Source organism: Caretta caretta, chromosome 2 (assembly GCF_965140235.1).
Source record: "Caretta caretta isolate rCarCar2 chromosome 2, rCarCar1.hap1, whole genome shotgun sequence".
NCBI classification, from domain to species: domain Eukaryota; kingdom Metazoa; phylum Chordata; order Testudines; family Cheloniidae; genus Caretta; species Caretta caretta.
The window spans coordinates 117632524-117657693 of NC_134207.1; the positions used below are offsets into that span (position 1 = coordinate 117632524).

A 25170-nucleotide genomic window follows, 5' to 3' on the forward strand; every position below is an offset into this window, starting at 1 on the left:
TACTTGACAGTCCTGCCAAGGAAACATAATGCCCCCACATTCCACAATCTTTTCCACACTCCTGTGTCATGATCAGCACTCACCTGTGCATGTTCCCATTGGTGGTGAAGGATTGTCCACATACTGAACATTTATAAGGCCTTTCACCTGAGTGCACCAGCATGTGGCGATCAAGGGAGCTTGCTGAGCTGAGAGACTTTCCACAGATGCTGCAGGAATGGTCTGTCCCTCCAGTGTCAGTGTTATGCTAAAGAAAGCAATGATTTTCATTGAATTCCTCCTATGTACTGCCCAGGAAATATCAGAGAACTGTAACAGCTAAAAAAGTAGTTGTGTTTTGGATTTGTTTTTTGTTTTTTTTAAAAGAGTTATTTAGCAGGTACGCTACGTAAAGGTAAACTTTACATGCTTTTCTTTTCATTAACCCCTTCGCTGCCACAAAACCACACCAGGAATGTCTGGCTAATGTAGGCCTACTGTGTTATGCAATACATCGCACAGGCACATCCACTGTAGAGTGCAATGCAGGAGGGCGAAAAGGGATCCAGACACAAATGGTTAGGGGTGGAGGGTGTTGTTTAAACTTGAAACATTTTAAAATGTTTATGCTTTTTTGTCATTACAGTGTCAATTTACATTTATTTAAAATGAGTAGGTGACAGAATTTAGAGCATTATTCTACCATTGGAGTGACACCAGATTTTTGTGGCTATGTACATGCCTTTTAGGGTAGAATCTGGCCCTTAGTTATCAACACTACGTGAGGATCTTTACACAGACTAAAATCAGTGTGATATGTTGATGATGATGCTAATTAAAACTATATGTTTTAGCTAGGGTGACCAGATGTCCCGATTTTATAGGGACAGTCCTGATTTTTGGGTCTTTTTCTTATATAGGCTCCTATTACCCTGCATCCCCTGTCCCGATTTTTCACATTTGCTATCTGGTCACCCTAGTTTTAGCATAAAAGGGAAAACTGAAGTACACATTTATCCAATGGACACCAGAAAGCGAACCACAACCTCAATGTTCAGAGCAGATCTCTTTTTGTTCCTTATTATGAAAAAAAAAAAAAAAAAAAAAAAGAGAGAAGCAGGAGGACATATTTAGCTCCACAAAAATGGTGCTGTTTTCAAAGTCACTTCTTTGCCTAGCTTCTCAGAGTTGCTAGACTCTGCATAGGACAGAAGTGCTTCAATGCCAGCCTGAGCTAATAGCTCCTGTGTTCCTTGTCCTTAATTTGCATGGATGTTGAAGGTGACTATGGCGAAACAGACAATAAAAGCAGGACACGTCTTGCTAATGGAAATGTTGTTCTGAATCCTCAGATAACTTTAAACTGCCTTGAAGAGGAAACATTTCATTGCTTGGGAATAGGCTGGGGTAGAGGGGAAAAACCCTGCAACATTTGTGCCTTCCAAAAATTTTTTTTAAATATGAAGGCACAAATGTGTACGTGAAAAGTGAACCATATTCATAATGAAGGACTTCTGGGTTTGGACAAGGAAATGTTTTTTGTTACTGAAAAATGGATCTCTCTCCAAGTCACCGCGTTCTCTTTAATATAAAAGAACGATTAAGACAAGTAGTCTGCATACCTGACGAATGTGCATAGTTAGCTGGTGCTGTGTAGTGCAAATCTTCTCACACAGAGGACAGGTATAGGAAGACTTCTCTTCTTTTGTTTCCTGTAAGAAAAACAAACACACAAACATAAAAGTAGAGAAACCCAAAAGCTAATCTCACAACTACTGATGGGGATTGAAATCATAAGCAAGAAACATAAGAACATCTCTCAAAGAACAGAACAATAACTTGTATTTACACAATCATCATCCTGAAAGATCCCTAAGGGAAGCTTCAGAAACTTTATAATTTACAAGTATCGGTCACTTCACCCACCACGGAAATGCAGCAGCTGTTTCACAGCTCACAGCAACTTTGCAACAGCAGTTTGGGACAGGAAGTGAAGGCAACCGTTGTGACCAGCTGAAAGTGCCAGAAGGAATTTAGGCGAGCAGAGCACAAGTACCCAAATTGGAAGTTGGCCAGGACATGAGGGTTAACACCACTAATCTTCCAACACGGACCAATGAGATCTTTAAACAAATCACAGGGGCCTATATTTTACATCTTGTCCGAATGACAGTGCAGGAGTGCAGTGCCCTTAACTTAACACTGAATCACAGTTTTGCTGCTTCGCACAGGGAAGGGCTGCACCTATTGAATCAGCAACAGCACCTTTTAGAGCATCTTGGGTTTTCCCTGGAAGTATCCCACCCACATATGGGCCAGATCCAACCCTTCTTAAGTTTGCAAGATCTGAGGAAATTGTAGCCTTCAAGAGGTAATGATGCAAGAGTATAATCAACACAAACACAATATACGTTATTCTCCTTTCACATGGTGAGAACCAGAGTAACTATGGTCAAGCCAGAATAAGACCAGTGAGAGTGGAGAACCAGCCTTATATTATTAAGTACGCCCTTGAGATATTGACTGCACCACCAAGCCAAGGATGCAATGGGACTCCAAGTGGAAACAAATTAATTTCACCTAATTGCCCAGGGCTGCTGTTAAGTGACGAAAGGCACATCCACCCACAACCTCCACAGAAGCACAGTGCACTGTTATTACCTGAGCCGCCAAATAAAAAGCAAGAGAGTCTGAGACTGAAAACTGAACATGGTTCTTCTGCAGAACAGTGTAGCTCTCTACCTACCAGGAAGACCCAATGTTGTTATTTAAACCCCTGGTATCTCAAGAATGCACAAAAATCATCATTGTGGCTAGCGAGTATGATGTTATACTGAAAAGCTATGTTCTACTTGAACTTTCTTGCCTGCCATTTTAAGTATTCTTGGTGCAATAATGAAAAAAGATGACTAGATCCTCCATCAGAGATACTGTGTATGTGTCAGTGTCCATCCATTTCCTCTTTCTAAAAAAACTCGCTGGAGATGTCAAATAAAAAGAACTTTTTCCAGAATGTATGATATACACATGAACGGAGGTTGCCCATCCCACTGAAAAGTGGATGGCTAAAATCCCTTATGGTTACATACAAAGGGATTTAAAAGGGGATGCTGCCAGTCAGGTGCTGGGGAAATTATTCTGAAGTCCCAAAGAAATGAATAAAGCAGTAACCGCTCTACAGTTTTTTTTTTGGTTTGTGTTTGTTTGGGGTGATTTTTTTTTGTTTGTTTTTTGAGTGGGGAGAAGATGAGGGGGTTAAACCTACCCTATAGAGGGGAATATAATTTATCTACTAAATTTTATAGAATTGTTCTAAAAGAATGGTTATTTCCTATTAACCTCTAATAGGACTTTTCTGTATGGATAAATGGCCATTTTTCTGCATCTTTTCAGCCAAAACAGAGTAAACAATAACACTGATCTCAAATCCCAAAAGCATGAGACTTGTGATCTAATTTGCAATTATTAGCCTTTTTTGCCTTCTCTCCTACACAGAAAAATCCTCCCACTGTTTATAAATGATTATACACAACTCTCTATAGCAGACCTCACTATAGCCCCTGAACATGGGCCAAAGCCTCATGTACTTGACATTCGCAAAACACTAGAAGGCAAAAACATTAGAAGGCAAGTGGGGTGGAGGGGAGAATCTCTGAAATCTGTACAGTCCCAAGAAAGCTGATCAAATCTGTGCAGTAGCACATATCACATATGGAATATATATATATGTAATCAAAATACACATATTCCCCTCCACAGATGTAACTTTATTGCGCACAATCAGCTTGTGGAGTAATGTTCAGCTCCAGTTACACTGCAGCTCTGTTAAAGTTGGCTCTGGGTTGGAAGAACAAACACGCTGTGCTGTGAGGAAAATCCCTGCAGCTGTGCTGACAGTTTAGATGGTGTTTAATCCCCAGAGATATCTGTGAAATGATCAGTCTACCTCTTTTTCCCTTTTTAGCTAAGGATACAATTCTACATGACACAATTCATTGTTTCGAAGGCTGCTTTCGAGACTGCCTGCTCTTTGAATCAGCAAAATAACAAAAGATAGAGTCATTACTGGTTCACCTTGAAGCAAAGATCAGACACACACTATAGCTCAGCCAGAGCTGATTAGTATTGACTCTGGGGTTTATTATTAACTAAAACCCAAACTTTCTCCAGTGCTCACACAGTACACACTGCATACCATAATACAGGTCAACCAAATCAAGGGTGGCTAACCACGGAATTCTGGCGACTAACTCAATCCAGACAAAAACGTTTAGCATCGCTTCTGTAAAAGCAGCATCACTGAAGAATTAAAAACGCGACACTAAGCGAATGTCTTCACTAGCAACACTAAAGTGCTGCCGTGGCAAATGCTTTAACATGGCTGTGTCGTCGCAGCACCAGCGCCGCGAGAGAGCTCTCCCAGTGCGTAAAAAAACCATCCCCACGAGGGGAGGAGCTGCCAGTGCTGTCTACACTGGTGCTTTACAGCGCCGACACTTGCAGGGGTGTGTTTTTTCACACTGCCAAGCCAGAAGGTTGCAGCGCTGTGGCAGTGTAGACAAGGCCTAACTATCTGAGCTGCTGCAGTTGTGCTGGTGAAAGAGCACTTCCCGAACTGAAAGATAAAATTCGCAGCTCATCTGTTAACTACACTTGCTTAAATAAAGCAACTTGGCACTGCCCTTCTGCACCCAACTGCTGGCAAATCCCTTTTGGAGTTTGGCATTAGGTTGATTTGTTTTCTTGTTTTTTTCCCTTCTTCTCTCTAAAAGTGCCCTGACGCCTCTTTGTAACATCTTTTCTTTAGGAGAAAATAAATGAAAAGTTATAATAGACGAGGATTAATGTGCATGTGTGTTTATGAGACTCTAGGCAGACAAGAGCCAAGATAAAGGCAGCATCAAAAGAACCACAGACTTGGGATAAGGATTCAGGAGAGACTGTTTCACTATAACCCCATGGAATATAGCAATGAGACACAGAAAAGCAAATACATTCTGTTACCCTTTTACTATTCCCAGGGTGTGGGAGGGGGGGCAATTCTCACCAGACTTCAGATTCATATTTGCAGTGCACTGAAACAATTCACCACTTTTAATGTGCTTTGCGCTGTACGTAGAAATTTGCTGCATCCAGGTTTGCTAGAGTCAGGCTACAAAAACAGACTGATTCAAACTTAATATTGCCCTGAAATCCTGTCAATTCCGTTTTTTCCAGTGAGAAGTATTTACCTCATTGGTGGTAATCTATCTCCACCTAAAAACAAATCAGCTCTTTTATTAACTTATTTATTTATTTTTACACTATTAGAATCCCTCTTAATCCTGTCACATTTACTCCTTGAGCATCCCTTGATCTGATGCCCACTGAAATATCAGGTGGAATAAAGGTCAGCAACACTAACAAACTCTCCTGAAGCCAAATCATGTGGTGTCCTAACAGCAGACAGCTGTTTAGTAGCCCTGCCACTGACATGAGTCTGAACAGCACACTCCCACTTAATGCAACTTTGGACTGTGAACGAACGTTAGCAGGCAAATCTTTCATGCCAGCTGCCAGACAATATACTCCTATGATCGCATTTATCTTTATGTCACCCTGCCATATTTTTCTTTTCAATTAACGTATTTTAGTTTTGAGGAAATAAAATCTAAGCCAAATCAGAAGCCATTTATCTGAAAGACTAGTTTGCAGGCTATTAATAAATTGCTACAGGAACATCACATAAGTAACACTGTTTTGACTGATATAATTCTCTTCTTTGTGGTGGTATTGATACAGTGCCGTCAACTGGTAAATGGGATAAAATTGATCAGCCCTTATGCATTTGCATTGCGTTATGCTGTAAGTCTATGTACTTGTTTAACAAAGACTATACGTTAAGGAACAATGTGTACTGGTAGAGGGACAGACTAAGGCCCTGACTGAGCAAAGCATGTAAGCAAGGGTAATTCAGTGGGAATACTCACATGCTTAGAGTTAAGCACGTGTTTAAGTGCTTTCCTAGATCAGTATGCAAATGACAAGGTCTTTTCCAGATCAGATTTCTCTGATTATTCTGTGAAAAGTCACAAACCACACATGGACTTGCAATGCATAGCAGCTGATGCCACCATGTACTATTTGAAATGCAAAAATGACAATGCAAATTAACTCTTTTCCTCCACTGTGAAACTCTCTCACCCACTGCATGCTTGGAATTATATACCTGGTTCCTCCTGCCAATCCGATTTGGTGCAGGAGACTTTGATGGGGACTTGATGTTCTGAGAATTCCCGCCATTTTCAGCGATCTTCCCCACACTCATTACTGCTGACATCATGGCGTCAATGGAGGACAAGTCTGTACCTTCCAAACTGTTTGGTAAAGTTGGTGTCTTGTAATTGGTTAAGCTTTTGAGCTGCTTCTCTGAAATTGTAAACAAAAAAAGGTGCTGAGATGATCAGTTGGCGAGCTAATGGGATGTTCAGCAGTATGCAGCTGATGGAAGAGACGTGGTCCATGCCTCAAAAGAATTCACAACCTGTGTGATCTGAAAAAGTAAAAAACAGTAGTTCATAACAGTTTGGGGTCCTTTATTAATGGGAAAGCTACTAAAGTTCTAGAAAACATAAGCCAAGTTACAACTTTTTATTTGAATGCTCTGTTCACATGAACTTGATTTTCAAACCCCCAATACAGTACAGTAGAATCTCAGAGTTACCAAATACCTCAGGAATGGAGGTTGTTCAGAACTCTGAACAAAAAGTTATGGCTATTCTTTCAAAAGTTTAGAACTGATCATTGAATTAATAGATCTTTGAAACTTTACGATGCAGAAGAAAAATGCTACTTTTAACCATCTTAATTTAAACAAAACAAGCACAGAAACAGTTTCCTTACCTTGTCAAATCTTTTTTTTTTAACTCCCCCCCCCCCTTTTTTTTTTTTTAATAGTTTATGTTTAACACAGTACTGTACTGCATTTGCTTTCTGCTGCTGCCTGTGTGTACACTTCCGGTTCCCAATGAGGTGTGTGTTTGACCGGTCAGTTCATAACTCTCGTGTTTTTAACTCTGAGGTTCTACTGTAGAGCCAGTAATCCTGGGTTTAAAATCAGATTTAGCTTAATTCTCTTGTCATAATGCATCTTGTTGGTAATGCATAATGCATCTTGTTGGTGTCCTGTGTCCACAGTGAAAGACTGGAGCACTGTTCATGAGCGGCTGCAGTTGCAAACACATTGCTATGGGGGTGAGTAGGTATTTTGGGTAATGTTACATTAAAGTATAAGAAGTGCAATGTAGAATATACACAGAATATTTATCCTACATCATATGTACACGTAGGAAAGATGTTCTTGTTTCAGATACCATGCTTAAATAGTTGGGGCACTAGGTGTGTGGTGTTCCAATTTATGGACATGTTACGTAAACATTATCATACTAGTAAGTCTTTCATATCCTGCTTTAGAAACATAAGAAGAGCATGCTTTAAAACCCCAGCAGATTCATCATTCAAGATGAGCAGCACAGAACCCAAGACTTAAAATCTGAATATATACTGGGAAAGCCACTGAATATATATAAGAGACGACATGCGGGGGATGTATATCAAGGTACATGTACCCTTGATCCGCTATATAACATGTTTTGGCAAAAGAGAAGTATGAACATTATAAACAGGTGTTTTATGGGGATAAGTAATGCTGTGCCAAAAGAGCCAAAAGAGTCTTCATTTGTAAGCCTTGCAGTGGCGAGTGTAAGTGTTTGTGCTTCTGCTTAATATATATATATATAAATAAAATTATTAGGGATGGGGAAAACTCTTAAAAATCTTGCTGATCCTTTACATTAATGAAGCACACAATTCTAGTTAAATAAGTTACCTTCATTTTCCTCCCTTGACTGTTGAACAATGAGGTTTTCTTCTTGCTTGCTGCTCTCCCCACTTAGTGTATTAGGCTTAGCAGAGTCTAGATTCTCTATAGCACCCTCTAGTACTGTATTAAGGAAAGGGGAGGGGAGAGGGAAGAAGGAATATATTAACTACGAGGTAGTTTTAACAGAGAAAGACTTCATCCCCCTAATTTATGTCCCAGATTCAACTTGCAAAAAAGGGAGCTAGACCGAGTACATCACTGACACTACTGACATCTGGCTTAGAAATTCAAGTGTATTCTGTAGCTGGAGAATTTCAGTAATTCAAGTTCATACATTCCGACTTTCCTTTTAGAAAAATTACAGTTTATTCTAACAGATGAATTCATGATGACCCTTTGATTAATGCTAACAGTGGAAAGGACGACTGAAATTTCTGGAACCATTCAGCACATTTCTCATATCCAGTGTCCCAGTTTATCAGTAATTATTGAAAATATACATAAATTGGTGCAACTGCTGGTGGAATTTTTCCCACACCTCTCTCTCTCTTTTTTTTTTTGGAAGCCACACATGCACTTATCAAGCTATTGTCAGCAACTCTGTGAGAAGGACACCTCTCTGGTTCCAATATGCTAGAGTAGTTTTTTGAAGGCCTTTTTTAGAGTGGCAGACATTCCAGGAAAACAACAAAATGTAACAAACAAACAAAAAGTGATTCCTGGGGGAATTTTTTTTTAGTAGGTAATATTGCAAAATGCAATTACAGTTTTAACAGAGAGTTGCACTATGGTAACATTAAAGAAAAATACAGTTATGTTACTTCACTATTGAAACAAAGAACATCAGCCTTTGGAAGCTTTACCATCTCAGATATCAAAATGGTTCCTGTCAGCAGGCCTTTAACGGCATTACGTGCTTTTATTTCCCTATATGCAGAGGCTACAAGCCTCAAATAGCAGCGAAAACAATAAGGAATATTTTCTTGTAAAAAGAATGAGCACATCTTACTGTAATTATCCCATTTAAGGCATCATTGAGCTTACATAATATGTTTGCACTTATGTAGCACTTCTCAGTGGATCCCAAACAGCTTTGCAAACATTAATGAATTAGTAAAACATCCCAGTGATGCCCACTTTACAGGTAGAGAAACAAAGGCATAGAGAGAGATGGAGGGCCCAATTCTTCCATGTTTGCTCATGCTGAACAGCTCCTTATGCGACACCTATCTTCACCTCAGTGGGAGGAAGGATGGCAGAATCAAGCTCTGAGGGACTACTCACTTGCTTAACTGTTACCCATGTGCTTAAGTACCTGTCCTAAATCAGGACCTGAATAACTTGACACTTTGGGTCAGTAACAGAGTTTGCATTAAAGCCTAGGAGTCCTGATTCCAGTCCTGTGGTCTACACACTAGACAATGCGGCCTGCTCCCTAAACTGGGCTTTTATAAACTGCATGTTATACTCTCCTGAATGACTCACTCTCTACTAATTTTAATACCTTTCCACTCCGCAAGCACCGATTTTCCTTTCTGATGTGGGCCTGATCCTGGGAGGGGCTGAGTATCTAAAATGGCCACTGAGTTCAATAAGGGTTGCAAGTGACCTGCACTTCAGGATCAGGCACTGTGTTCCTAGCAGAATTCAAATTAGTTTCTTTGTTATCTTCCTCATTTTTGCACAGCTCTCAGATCAGGGTTTTTGTTAGCTGCAGTGTCAGCTTACTTTATTTTGGCCCATAAAAGTGATGGCTTTTTACTTTTTAAATTTCAGCGATGAAGGGTTCATGCAGGGGTAGATTTATTTTAAAAACAACAACTACAAAAGTAAAAATCACAACAACAACATTTCCCTAATAGTTTACAATTTTTGACATTGGCCAAAACTTAATCTTACTTAACAGCATCCCTTTAGTTAATACAACAGAAAAACTGGAAAAAATATTAAACCCTTTTTCTGTTTTTGTTAAAGCAAAAAACAAACTTAGTTTAACCATCTTTCTTTCTGAGCAGATCAATAACTATTCTTGAATTTTTCACCCAATAACCAACATGTCAATCCTTAATTATCAGATACTTTCTAAAACAGTAAAAACAAACAAAAAAACGAATCCATTTAACCACTGTAAAAACAGGGTGTGGTCCACATTAATTTAAATACCGCAGGGGGTCCTTTCAGAGAAATAAATTCTGAATTCCTAGCATTGTTTTTAGCTGTTGATTCAAAGTGGTCATCAGAAAGAAAGAAAAGGGCAGACATGCAAACATCACCCTGAAATCTCACCTTCAGTTTTGCAATGTCTGTGCAAGTATGCCTGGTGTACACCTTTCAGAAAGGGCACAATACAGTACAATTGCAGCCCATAACAGCTTCTGTTTACAAATAGCTATTTTATGACAAACTAAAATACAGCTTTCTGCCAACTCAAACAAGATGTTTGGATACTGATCTTGTTTTTAAACAGGAGACCAATTTTTTCTGTACATTAAAAACTTCCTAGTTTGCAAACAGTTTAAAGAATTAAACTTAATTTCTGAAAGAGTAAGTATTATTGGAGTGCACTAAAATATATTCTAGTACTGTTGTGGGAAGGAAAACTATACCATTGAAACAAAGACAATAGCATGCATTGATTCTGGAAGCACAGCTTTCTATTTGCAATAGGATATAGCAACAATAAGAATACTGGGCCAAATCACTTCTTCCTGTGGGAAACCCATGGCAGGGAGGGGCCCTGGGGCAGGAAAATTCGGTGAGGCTTCTCTTGCAAAATTTATTACACATCTGTGGAGGGGAGGGTGCATTCCTCCCCCTTTCCAAGTAGAAAAGGGAAGGTTTGGCCCACTGAACCTATTTCAGGGAATCAACTGGGGAGACAGAGCCAACAATATGGAAGTTCTTTAATTGCCTGGCTACAGGAGTGCCTGTCTTCTCAAGCTCTTGGGGATCCCTCTGCTTATTGCTCCACTGGGCAATTACCCCCCTTCCCAATTAAAGGAGACAGGGAGGTCCACAGTGAAGAGGGAGCTCAGCTTGGAGGCAATACCACCTTGGGCTGTATTAAACACTGAATTAATTCCCTATGGAGTAAGCATTCCATCCTCATTCCACACACACACACACACACACACACACACGACTGCAGGTTCCCTTGAATCTGTCCCTTCGCTCTGGTCCTGGCTGCTGTGGCTAGGGGTGTAGCATCTGTAGGCAACAGACAATGCAGGACCACAGAAAGCTAAAGACTGCAAATAGCGGTTTGTGATAAAGGCGAGATCTGAAACAAATGACAACCAGCTTTGAAGGGACACAGTAAAGCACAGGCTTGAACAAAAATAATGTAAAACTTGTTGCTTCCCATTCAGTCTGAACAGGAAGGCATTTGCTAGATCTATTTCCTCCTTTGGGATAAAATGTGACTCCACAGTAAGCTGAAGCTCAGCTCATCAACATTTACTCCTCCCCGCCCCCCCCATTTTATCTTAAAAAAAGATCATTCTTGATGGTTACAGCATCTTCTCCTTTCATTTTAAACGCACTAGTGAGAAAGCAACAGGAGAACCTTGGTTACAATCTTTAAAGAGGGTAGGAAGAGAGAAGATGCTTCTTCAGTCACTCGACTCACCAAAGAGAAGGTGCTACAGAAGCAAAAAGTGTGCCCCAACCCTTTGGAGCGATTACAAGTTTTTACTACAGTTTGTTCTACTGTCTTGCACATGAGCACTCCCTTTGGAATAGATAGGAAGAAGCACACAATACACACAGTCCAGGCAAGGAGAGAGCAAATCTGATGTATAGCACAAAGCAGCTCATTGTTCCACTTAAAAAAAAAACAAAAACCCACATTAATGTTAAAATACAAGCCGTGAATTAATTGGGCCAGAGAAAATTTAATACTTTCAGCCAAACACTTTTCTTGGTTTCATTAAACACACTATGTTCTATACTATGGATACTCTTTTCTTTTAGGGGGAGGAAGGAGGATTCCCATCTTAACACACACACACAATGCATTTCAAAACACTTTTCCCTTCTGGGTCTAAAAAGCATTACTACTCCTACTTACCATCCCCCTAAAATGATCTACTTTTTCAATGAGAAGTGAAACCAAAGATTGTTTAAAAGTAAGTCCAGGCAGCATTACTAATGCAGAGATTTAGAGAGGAATAACTTTGTTCAAATCAGCAAGGGGACATCTCATCTGGGACAAAGAGCCCACGATAGTTTCTTTCTCGGTGTTCTGAAAGATACATCTCATAGGTTGAAATTCACCTCCATTTAGAAGTCCAGCACCAAACCTATTCACCATTAAAGTTGCACTTGAGCCTTCAAATGAGGACTTAAGCGAGACATACGTGGTACATAGGTCTTGTGCCGAGTTTCTGCACTGGAATGAATTTCACTCAGAGCATGCAATGGGAAACTTTTCTCCCCACTCATCTCCCATGCTGTTGGTCACATCAAAAGCAGGATTATAGTTTTACTCAAATTTTGCATCAAAGCCTTCAGGGAGGAAACAAGCTGGGTGGGAAGAAGAAAGAGTGATACTATTCAGTGCCACTGCCTGAAGCAAAGGAAAACCAAAGGAAGTTTTCCAACTGACCTTTTTTAATAGCAAGTCTGCCCTGGCTACTGAAGTATTGGTGCTGGCGAGGCCCCAACGGCAGAGAAGTTTACTGGTAGCGTCACCTCACTGTCACCACTGCAGGAGCACCAGTACAGAGCAGCCTATATGAAAAGAAAAGCAAAAAGGATAAGACAGAGGAACAGGACTTTATGGCGGCAGTTCTTTCTACTACTTAGCATTAAGCCAAAAAGGCATGGAGAATATTTCCGAAAACGTCTGAATACACACACATAAAAGGTAAAATTTTACCCAGCGAAAATGTCACTGACAAAACCCAGAGCAGCACATCCTTAAGGGAATCCTCCAACCACTAAACTGAGACTGCCTCTTTGGTTATGAGCCTTTTATGTTGTTATTTATATTAGAGTTTGTTAGCAACATTTGGTGTATTTATATTAGTGTCTATGTAGGCATAATGGTTTATACTTTTGCTTGGTTAAAAAAAAAAAAAAAAAAAGACCAAACCTGCCATCCCTTTACCCTCAAAGACCAGTCAATAACCCACATGCTTATTTTTCCTCTGTAAGAGCTTAGATAACAAAATACATATGTACCATAAAAGCATGTAGGATTGGCAACATGGGCAAGTTACTGATGCTGAAAAAACTACTGCCCTTTGAGTCACCATTGAGTTACTCCAGATGCATGACGTAACTGTACTGAAACCAGTACAGCTATACTGGCGTGCAACTAAAATAATGAAGTGGTGAACCAGTCCCCTGCCATTTCGTGGATGAGATTCATGAGTATGCTCCAGCTGCCCTGTGCCACGTTAGTGACACAAAAGCAGCCCTAATGTAACTGTGAATTTGGTCTCTATCTTATCTTTTGTGCTCCATTTCTGAACTTTAATGTTGCATCAAAGTTTCTTCATTGTCTGACATGGTATGTTTATGTATATGTGGTGGGAACTGCCTCCCTAACTGAGATTAAGCTGTGAGGCAATAAAGCTGGATCTACTGTGCAAGTACTGAAAGTGAGAGCAAAAACTGGATGGCCCCAGATAGGGATTGAGTGCCTGGCTCTTCAATGGACTGGCACCTTAGTCAGTCACTTACATCTGCGCACAGTGGGTGTGAAACATTCCCATTCTGATTGGGTAACATTTTGCACAAGTGTAAGTGACTACACAAAGTGCCAGGCACCAGAGAGTCAGACACTGAGGCGGTGATCACTACTGACCCATATTTAGGTTGGATAGTTGCTGAAGAGTATAAACCCCTTCTTTCCCAATCACGCCCACCTACAGACTTCTCAACAGCTAGCACATGACATGGAAAGCTAGTCAGAAGAAACTCCCCACATCCTTACTGCTCATTCCATTTCTGGGTTTAGCTTATTTAACAACAAAATCCCAGGAAATAAGGTTCTACATATTTCAGTATCTTCAGGACCTTGCTCAAGTGAAGAGGAGATCAGAATTTGAAAGTGATCTGGATAATGTTGTTAGTAGCCCTAAAATTATCAGCTACACGAGATAAGACAAAAAACACTCAAGCAACAAATTGAAGGCCCACAAAAAAATCAGGAAGGAGTTTTCACTCCTCTCCTCTCTAACCCCTCATGCTACAGCATGGCACAACTGGAAATGAGAAGCCGGCTGCCTTCCTCTGAAGCTGGAGGAACTGACAACCATCAGAGGAAGACATTAGATTAGATGGACCTTTGGTGTTATCCGGTATGTCTATTCCTATATTCCTTTTCTGCTTGTTAAAGACAGACACAAAAGCATTACTGTGTCTCCCATAAGAACTGCTTTGCATATGTTCTGAAAGCTAAGACAGCTGTGTGAATGACTTAGAGTTCCAGGAAGTAGATGTGTTTCTTGGCTTTAAGTCTGGTTTATTTGCTTTAGATGGAGTGGCAAGCCAGGCAAGTTCCCTCCCTGAAGAGTGGCACTGGCTGCAAGAATACTGAGCAGCTTGAGACTTCACGTAGCGTCTTTCAGTAGACAGATGAGCATTTGCCAGTTCTGGGCATTATTTTGCTGCTTAGACAGTATTGACTCTCATCTCACTGGGCAAGAAGAGGGACTGACAGAACAACTTTCCAAGCTCCATTCCTCAAACAGCCAACCTTTGGGAAAGAGCCATGGGGAGGAGAATTCTATTTTGTTCTATATAGGTTCTTATATGGCACTCATTACTGTAGTATCTGAACTCCTGCTAGTGCTTTGAATTTCTTGGGGACGCCATGATCAGGAGCCTCATTGGGGCGAAGATACAAAACAAGCCAGCAAGGAGAGTGGCCCTTTATATAGCCAGGCGCTGTTTCTGCAGAGAAGCCATGAAAGAACTGAGGAAATGCCTTCCCTGTAATGGCTCCTGGGTCTCTTTTCCCTCACTAAGCAGCGGTGAGAAATGAGAGGTGCCCTTTCTCCTGGGGGGGGGGGGGGGTAAAGGGATACTTGTTAGACTCCTTTAGTGGTGCGTTATGATAAGTAGTGCATCAGACATCAAAGCACCACATGGCACTCCCCCTAGCTCAACTAGGAAATATCTTTTATTGGACCAACTTCTGTTGGTGAGAGAGACAAGCTTTTGAGCTTACACAGAACTCTTCTTCAGATCTGGGAAACTTATTCAGTGTCACAGCTAAAACACAGGATGGAACAGATTGTCTACTTATACTAAACAATCTGTTCCACCCTGTAGTTAGCTGTGACATTCTGAATATGTTTCCCAGACCTGAAGAAGAGTTCTGTGTAAGCTTGAAAGCTTGTCTCTCTCACCAACAGAAGTTGGTCCAATAAAAGTTATTACCTCACCCACCTCGCCTAATATCCTGGGACTGACAGGGCTGCAACACTGCATTCGACCAAGACAGACAGGCTGGGGCTGTAAAATAAGGAAACATGGTCTAAATTGCAACAGGTAAAGAGATCTGTGGTTGGGTCCTCGTTTGTTAAAAAATAAAACAAAACAAAGGTGAACCATAATACAGCCAGATCATTAATATGAATAAACTTTAACCTTTGTCAGATACCCCTTTGAAAGGAAAGGATGGCCAGGCACTGTACTCCAGTTTATGGAAGGGATTTCACATCCAGGAGCCTCAATAATAGAACAGATGGATTAAATCTGGAAGAACCAGGTGGAAAGCTTATGGTGAAAAGAAAAAAAGGGGAGGAGGCGTGGGGGGAAGAAAAAGAAAAACAGAAAAAACAAAACAAAAAAAACTTACAACCCAAGACAAAGTGCTCCTGGATTCTAAAAACGTCTGCTGAAAAAAACCTATGAGGGCTACATGCAGGCAGAGCTGGACAACGGTGACAGAGAGGCTGAAATCCCAGACGGTATAGCCAGTTCAAGCCATGGGATTCCTGCTGTAAAATGAACAGGAGGAGAGAGAACCTGATGAAAGGCATGATGCTGCAGCTTTGCCCTTTAAAGGCGGGCCAAGAGCAGGCATCTGTGTTCCATGCAGTGCAGCCAGAGCCTGCAATCAATTGTTTCTGAGACAAGTTACAAACGGGAACTTCTGTGTCTTATCAATTGGTCATGCAGATGCCTAGGCATCCACTGTAATGAATCGGTTGGGGACAATTGGTCTGGTTGTTCTTATTACAGCATCGTGAAAACAGCAGTCATAGTAATGTTGAGACGAAGGAAAGCCACAAACTGGTGATGTCGAATTGCTCACTGGCAATCGGTCTCTGCACCTGTTGGTCAGGAGGGGAGGCCCGCCAGTCCCAACTGGTGGATCAGATGAGCAGAAACGTATCAGACATCACTCTCCAGTTTAATACCCTCCCCTGAAGCTGTTCAGTGCATCTTTCCTCATGGAACTCAGATGTGTGTGTCGGGCACTAATTTGTGCAGCAACTAGTGTCCTAACCCTGCACTCTTCACTATGTAGCTGGAGTAGCATTAGCTGCAACAGGAACAGGCTGAGGAAGGATTAGAGGAAGGCTGGATCATCAGTGTGAAGTGTGCACAGGAAGCAACAGCCGATCTCCTGATAATGCTATGCATCTCTGGGGGGAGCCCTGGTCATGATCCGCTACCACCTTAGAGGGATTTTGTTTTGTTTTTTTTTAAAAAGATACTCACAGAAGGCTTGGCTAGATGGGGAATTTTAGTGATACTGTCACTTTGGAAGCAGCTTAGGAAAAATAGAACTCTTAGCCCAGGATAAGAGTGTTCACATGGGGAGTTATACCAGTACAACTATACTGATAAAATTATGCTGGTCAGTTTCCCAGTGTAGACAAAAGCCCTAAGGGAACAGTATTAGCACAGCCCCCTCCCTCACCCAGCTTTCAGTTGGGAACACCTTACACGGCCGCACCCCACAGCACTTTGCACCGAATGAGTTAATTTAGTAAAACGATGCATGACATTAGAAAACTTTGATTAGAAATCAGGGGAATAACAATGTCACGGTTGCCACCTATCACGATTTTATCACATCTTGTAAAATCTGATGGAGCCATGGTATTAAATGAGCATCACAGCTTTTGCTCAAAAGCGTTTTATATGTATGTTTCCAGCCCTCACAGTTGTGGAGAAAAGCTGGAAAGCATGAACCCAGAGGTAAAAACAAACAAGAAAGCAAATAAAATTAAATTTTTTTAAGCGTCTTAGGCATTGTAAGCCAGTCATGATTTTTTGGGGGGTGGCCTGACTCAATTTTTGAATACTTTAGGATGGCAGTACTGTGGAGAGAGTTCCTCCTTGGTGCAGTGATTCTCTTACACACCCTGCAGTGAAGTTTTGTTTATTTTCATTTTGTTTTTAATTCATAGCACATTCTACTAATACTACTTTTAGATGAGAAACTCACTGAAATACCACATTTGATTTCATGGGGAAAAGACTCAATTAAACAACAAAACAAAAAAGTTTTTTGGATAGAATTGTTTAAGAACGTGCAGCTCTTCTTGCTGCTCTTTTCCAGGGAGTGTGCCTTGCTGACAGGATTAACTACTGCCAGACTCACAAAGCTGGGAGACAGCTGCCACATGGCAGCCATTTATTACAAGGCACCACTCCTTTAAAGTCAGGAAAGAGACAGAGCTTCTTATTTTCCGAGGTGTTATCAGCAGGGTTTCCCTGCTCCACAGGCTTTAGTGACTAGGCTTTTTCCAAACAAACACCTCCTTTTCTCCCCACCTTGTTAACATCATCATATTCCTGTCTTCTGCTCCTGGGTGAGCACAGGATATATCCTCTCTACTGTGTATTCCAGGTAAAAACTCTATTAAAACAGTTAAAAGATCAGAATTTCTGTATAACACACACACACACACTAACTCACTCCTCTGCTTTACAGTAAAGTTTAATTAGAAAGTTTTAATTTAACACAAACCAACAAAACGAAAACCAACAGGGAGGGAGACATACTGGAGTGAAGGAATGCAGAGTTAAGGTACTATAATAATAAAAATTCTGACCTTACATATGTGACCTCTCATCCACCCATAAGACACATTTCTTTACACCTGCATTTCTTTAATCTATAATATCGACCATGGAATACAGAACCCTATCTCAGGCTGATCTCGAAACCACTGCCTAGTCATTGACCCTTTTCCAGTCCACATGACCATGATGGGCCAGACACACATTTCTTTCCTTCTTGGCACAGACTAAAGACCTGACCCACTTACAGGCCACCATCCTGCAGTCTTGCATCTTACTCTCTAAATAGGTTTTCAGACAACATCATCCCACATTCCGCTCTGAGCCAGACACCAACATATCACGTCCATTATTTCCATTAAGATTAGATACCTCATTGTATGTTAGTCATTCCCTCTCCTTCTATGATTTGCACCTCACTTTAGAGATGCAGGCCCGCTATGTAACTTTATCTTGTGCCTTCTACATACACTTGCTGCTGATGTCAGAGTACCACAGGTCACACAAATTGAGCTCGTGATTTCCCCCCAAGAAGGAGAGAAAAGAATTCCCAGGTGTAAAATGTATAATTTTTGTTGGCAACGTGAAATTTTTCTAAAGTAGTTGTATTACATGTGAGGACAGCCATGAGCTCTTTTTAAGTGGGCAGGGCCAAGGTGATTCGTGGAGCCTTAATTCTGAAATCAACCATTTAATTTGGTTTTCTGTTCGAATGAGATCAATTTAATTTAATTATGATATATGAAGTAGACTGCCCATTAAACCTTCTAAAGTGTGTTGAGCTCCTCGGATGGACAGCACTGTGAGAATGCAAAATAATATTACTGTTTCTTAACACAAATTTTCTTGGGGGGGGGAGGAGGAGTAAAAATTCTTATGTTTTCATGCGTATAAGAAAATGAAGCAAGAGTGTTTAAATGAATTAGGAGCGGCTGGGCAATGCACCATCCTCCAGGATCAGCAGGGCTCCCACAGAGCATCTCACCCTATGACACAAATGGAGCATAGACTGGAAGTTCTCTGGGCACCAAGGCAATCTTTTTGTTGTGTGTTTGTAGAGTGCCTAACACAAAAGGGGCCTGGTCCATGACGTGGGTTCCTTGGTGTTACCTCTTATTATTATACGTATTACTGTATCAAGTTCAGCAATTGCTCATGGAATTCAAAAGCTCCCCAGCTTTGTTAGACACTTCTGTATTTGGCTGTGGGCATAGGAGGACACAGAACCTATTCTTCTCCCCTCCACCCAGGTATGCCTGCTGACCTTTTACATTCCTTGTAGTATTGCTTTTGGTCCAATGGACTTTACAAGACCCACAGGCATTGCAAAAGGATATTACAAAGTACACATGCCTTGCCTCCTAAGACCCACAAAGACTCCATGGAGGTCAGCACAGAGCTCAAAGTCTGCAAGCATTGTAAGCTCTGTGGTGGTAAGCAAGCGAATGACCAAAATCAGCTGAGTAGGCCTGGTGACTGCTTAAGGTGCAGATTGCTCCTGCAATGCTGTAAGCGCTGCAGGCCATACCTGCTGACCTGGGAAACTCTGTCGTAGGAATAGTTTAAAGTTTACTGAACTCAAAGGACTAACATCTCTGCTATATGGAGGTGCAAACAACAGCAAAGTCACCAGAATTGTGACCACCTGTGTCAGTAGTGAGTTTGGCTCTATGAGCTTCCACTGGATGTATCAGTAAAGCTTTCAAAATCCTTGAACTACAGCTCTGGTGGTATGCAAGGATCCTGGGAAAACATGTAAGATTCCAGTGAACACCACAGCCATACAGGAAATGAAACTTTATTGCTGCTTAGGAAGCATCATTACAGAGGATGGAAGTCCGAACCAGAATAGCAAGAGTGAAAGAAATGTTCTGGAACAGACATAAATCTGGAAGATAAATTCTAACTTAAAAATTTATATTTGGTCTGTGTTAAATTACAGCTGTAAAACACGGACATTCAAACGATAATAAAGAAACGACAGTCCTTCAAATGTTGGTGTTATAGAAGAATTGTGAAAATATAGATAGATTGTGTAACCAACTGGAAAGGACTGGAATTCAGCAAACACTGGTGTAAGATCTTACGAAAAGAAAGATTCAATTTGCAGGATACCTTTTATGAGGTTCAGTGGGCGATATGCATGTCTACGGAAATTAGAAGGAAAAGTTGATGACAGAAGAACATGAGGCAGAAAAAGAAGATCATGGATGGACGATGTGGGATCCTGGGAGATTATTCCTCAGAGAGATTAGCAGAGGACCATACAGAATGGGCTACTATTGCTGCAAACTTGCGGGCTACATCTAGACTACAGCACTTACAGCAGTGCAGCTGTGCCGCTGTAGTGCTTCTGGTGAAGACACTCTAAGCCGATGGGAGAGAGCTCTGCCATCAGTTTTATAACTCCTGCCTCCGTGAGCGGCGGTAGTAGAAGCCCTCCGCTGTTTACACCGCCACTTAGGTTGGTATAACTTATATCGCTCGGGGTGTGTATTAGTCAAACCCCTGAGCGATGTAAGTTATCCTGAAGTAACCAGTAGTGTAGACAAGGGCTCAATTATGGAGATACAACATAAGAGGAAGAACAACCACAGCTATCTGGATTTATACGATCTTACAAACACCACAGGCTTTCATCCTTCTACTCATCTTCACTGTAAAGGCTCAGTATGAAGAGGCTACAATTACTAGCATGTGATGTTCCACTTGTTTGGACCAAGTTAGCAACCTGTGACCAGTTCTTTCCACAAGCCACACATCTATTACAAAACATCAGGACAGTTGCAGTGTGCCTCATTCTAGGCAGACATTTAGGTACACTCCTTGATTTCCTGGCAAACTGCTTGGGTGTCTGTTGCTGGTCCTAAACCACCCTCCCCTACAAAAAGAAGGAGGAATTCCATTGCTCATACAGTAAAACAGATGACACAGACAACTCTTTGAAAATCTATCTGTGAAAAGGACAACTTCCTTCCTTCTCCCCTTGAGATACATATTGAACACCAAAACATAGCCTGTTTCAAGCCTAACAACAATTATACTTGTGACGGATTCTGGGGACATAAACACAAGAACAGTTATTTTATAAACATTTACATATCCAGCAGGAAGCAAAGTCCATTGGCAGGATGGTATTAGTTTGCTAGTGAAACTAAGCTAATCAGTTTTCAAATTACATATATACACTCACTGGATATCAACACTGTATTTGTTAATTCACAGATACTGACAATGATCCTGCCATTCAAACTCACTAGGATGAGCAATGTTCCTGTGTGTTTTCTCTCAGACAGACAGACCGACCCTCCTCCAATTCTAAGATCAAGTTGTTTATAATTCCAGAATAGGTGACTTGATTCTCCTGTCGATCATTCCACTTTTGAGCTAGTTTGTATTGTAAAGTGTAATTCCGCTGGCTTCAGTGGTGCCACTCATAACCTGCACCAGCGTAAGAGGAAAATCAGGCCTAGAATATTTAAGAGAGCTGGGAAAGTTCAGCAAAGGTTCACAGAACAGGTCACAGCTATAACAGCTTTGACTGCATTTATGCTTGATTTGAAAGGCCAGTGGAACAGGAAGATCACATACTCATTCAGAAAAAGATATACACTCAATGTGAAAACACTGCAGCTGAAGTTTTACTTTCCTTTAGAGACACTAAACAGTAGCAAATAATGAAATGGTGGGACCAAAAGATCCAAAATTAGAGTCTCCTGCCTGTTCAGATATCATCCCCTTGCAGTATAATGTTTCAGTGAGAGTCTAATAGAACTGAGCTAGTTAGATCAAGAGAGATTACCTAGTATAATTGAAGAGGTTGAATCTCTCGATAATATTGTTGTTAAAACAAGTATATAGTTGAATTAGTTAAAACAAGAAAGCTACAGGGGAAAGTAATACCACTTGCTCTAAATCAGTGACTTATCAGTATGATGTGGCAGCAATCTGGTTAACAAATATGCTAATTTCATATATAGTGATGTGGTACAATTTATCTGTTAAGAATTGGGCTGAGGCCACCACACTCATTTCATTTGTTCCCTAATTCAGACTTTAAGCAAAGTTTCTGAAAGCAAGAGAAGGTATCAGTACTTGTCACTTAATCCCCAGCTAAAGAAGTATCTAAGGGTACGTCTACACTGCAATTAGGTACCCTTGGCTGGCCTGTGCCAGCTGGCTCAGGCAAAGGGGCTGTTTAATTGCAGAGTAAGCATTGAGGCTTGGGCTGGAGTCTGGCCTCCAGGACCCTGCAAGGTGGGAGGGTCCAAGAGCTCTGGCATCCAACCCCCGAACATCTACCCTGCAATTAAACTGCCCCTTTGCCCGAGCCCCACAAACCCAAGTCAGCTGGCCTGGGTCAGCCACGGATGCCTAACTGCAATGTAGACATACTCTAATAGGCCTTTTACATATCTAACTACTATGATCCTACACTATATAAATATAATTTATAAAGGTAAGTAACACACACACACACACCCCAGCCCTGGGCGGGGAGGGGAATATCATGTACAGGGTGACCTTTGTTACAAATATAAAACACTGAAATAAAATAACCCCTAACACACCCCATAGCAAATTCCATATGGGTCATCAGAGCCAAAACAAGTTAATGGATTCCCCAACAAATCCTCTTGTATAGCCCAAAAATATCACAAACAAGGTTACTTCTGAAATTACAATGGACTTTAAAATAGCAGTAACGCAGCTCCTAGAAAGGTAGGGGTAATTAGGAGGATTAGCACATTTCTGAGGGAAGTCAGAGGTTCTGCCTTGGCCGTGTTTCATACCTCAGTAAACCCAGGGGAGTGATCAGTTCATAACTGTGCTCCCGAGGGTGCCTAATTGCTGAACTGTCTTACCAAAACAAAAAGACTGTGCCAGCGTAAATCGCACTAAATTAAAAGAAACACTATCCGACGAATAGCAAAATCATGTTTGTTCTTTTTCACTAGAACCAGCAAAGATTACATTTTGGCCACATATGGCACACACAGAACTCCCAAGACCTAAATTTGAGCACGTACTTGCTACTAAATTGGTAACAAATGCTCTAAGCACTCTCTTTCCTAAGACACCAACACTGTCATGGCAGGGAAAGGGGGGATGGGGTTGGGGGGAATACAGTAAATAGAGATCAGATGACTTGAAATAATAGTTCTATTCATTTAAACTCTTCTCTTAATTATTAAAGAGCCTACAATCAGGAATGGAGCTTCAGCTATAAAGTTAGAGAAGAAAACAGTTGATTGGATTCTAGAAGCATTTGAAAATAAAAGCCCCGGTCAGTAGCAGACACAGTTGCCTAAATGCTTGCTGGCTGTGAAGTGGCTATGCCTATAGCTAATGAAGCCTTGTTTAAACAGTTGTTTGTGATGAAACGAAGGGCCCGATTCTCCTCTCACATACTGACCTCAGTGGAGATGCTCTACATTACACCAATGTAAATGAGAGAAGATTCAGGCCCAACATCTTTCAAAGCACTTCAATAGCTTAAATAAGAAAGATCCCTTTTCAGTAAGACGACCCCTGTTCTTCCCTGTCCTTTTATCTTTTCTTAACAGTTTGCCATCCAGGGATAGGAGGGAACCCCAGCTGCAACAGCTTACACTTTTATCTTCTGCTGACCATGCAACAGCACAAAGCTGAGTGCTGGATTTCCTGCTGCTTGCCTAAAGGGACCGTTCAGCTTGTTTAAATACTGCTTGCCTTGAGAGTTTTGGAGTCATGCCCAAGCAATGTACTGTATCTTCCCAGCATCCATTTCAGCGTGTACTTTAAAGGTCTCTAAGTTCGATGTACTATGCCCTGCTGCACTACGGGAGAGGCTTGATGCCTTTAGAAAAGTCATCTTGTTTTTTTTCAAACCTATTCACGTGCAGTGTTTGTTACAGAGCTAACAAAGGGTCCCCACCCGCACACTGAAAACATACCTCACATTTAATTCAACACAGGAAATTTTGAAACCAATTAAATGTGAGTAAAGTACGTTCTGGTATGAAGGGTTATCACGAGGAAGAAAACAAATGCCATGTATTAACTATAAACGGTTATCAATGCTCAGTGCACAAACAGCCTGAGATACTTTCAATCACACAGGTGAGCTACAGTAGAGTGACCCCTAGTTACACTACATTTTAAAAGTCTCCAGATGTTTTATTTATTTACTTTTACACCACACAAATATTTACTGGTTCCTCAGGACAGTGAAATTCTGAACCTTTATGATTCGACTGTACAAACCAAACGACAAATGTGACACGGCGAGTGAGTGCCCACATGCAGCATACACAGATAGAATCAGTGATCCCAGCTACAGCATATGCCTGTAAATTTGCAAGGACACACCTCAGGAACAGTGAGGCCAGATAGACTTAGGAAAGCTGATGCATACTTCCTGAGAAGGTCTGATTCTGTCAGCATGATCCAGGGTCCTGGGGAGAAGGCTGCTTGGAATGGCACTGTAGTGGCACAATGTGCCCACAAATGCTGTTTCACTAAGGACAGGAGTCAGCCATCCAGCGCATTCCTAAGAAATGGGCAGCGCTGGCTGGAGAGCGAGAAGGGCTGTGCTGGCGATGACTCACTGCATCACTTGGGCAGGAGCCCTTGCTGGCTGAAATTTGGGAACCCTGCCTGCAAATTAACACCGGGTTCTCTGGCAGAACACCGAGGGAAAGTGGTGGGGTGCAAGCAAACTTCTGCATGAGCACCACATAAATAAATCACTATTCTGCAAGTCCCTTTAAGTCACCTAATTAAACCAATACCTAACATATGAAGCACAAACAGGGCAAGAATTAATGCAGCTGACAGCCCTTTTCAAAACCTTGGTAAGAGGAGGTTAATACGAAATCTAGCCTAGGAACAACAAAAACTTAAGTAGAATGTCTCCTTTATTTCTTCTACTAACTAAGGTCTATTTCCAATTATGTTTCTTTCTTTGAATTTGTAACCTTGTATGTAGTGCGTTCCCCTCACCTCCTCCCTCTCTCTCTCAAAATTCAAATTTAATAAAACCAAGAGTTTCTATAAAAAATACCTCCTTCGTTCTCAGAAAGAAAATCATCCTTTACAAACCCTTTCAAAATGTTCCATTTACCCAATTAGCAGGTAGCCAGGACTCAACCTTCGTGGCAAGGTCAATGAGGAGATAACCTTGGCTAATAGCATGAATCCACATTGGCCCAACTGCAGCAAAACATGGCCAACCCATTCAGCATCCTAAAAGACAAAGCCCTAATCAGCCCCAGACCAGATTAACAGCTGATATGGACGGAGAAGAGATAAAAATCCAGATTCAAAACTTCCTTGTGAAACTTTGAATAAAAGGT

General features: G+C 41.2%; 1 protein-coding gene across 6 annotated transcripts in view; it reads right to left on the minus strand.

The window, feature by feature from the left end:
- RREB1 (ras responsive element binding protein 1) overlaps positions 1-25170 on the minus strand; it is a 142455-nt gene that overhangs the window by 70397 nt on the left and 46888 nt on the right. For 2 of the 6 annotated variants that reach the window (XM_048839791.2, XM_075125388.1), the window contains 5 exons: positions 12447-12571; positions 7847-7960; positions 6188-6387; positions 1602-1691; positions 84-247 (listed from right to left, as the gene is read on the minus strand). In XM_048839791.2, coding sequence (XP_048695748.1) covers positions 84-247; positions 1602-1691; positions 6188-6301 — 368 coding nt within the window. In that variant the 5' untranslated portion in view covers positions 6302-6387; positions 7847-7960; positions 12447-12571. The remainder of the gene's footprint in view (positions 1-83; positions 248-1601; positions 1692-6187; positions 6388-7846; positions 7961-12446; positions 12572-25170) is intronic. The other 4 variants (XM_048839787.2, XM_048839789.2, XM_048839793.2 and 1 more) reach the window with 3 other exon arrangements.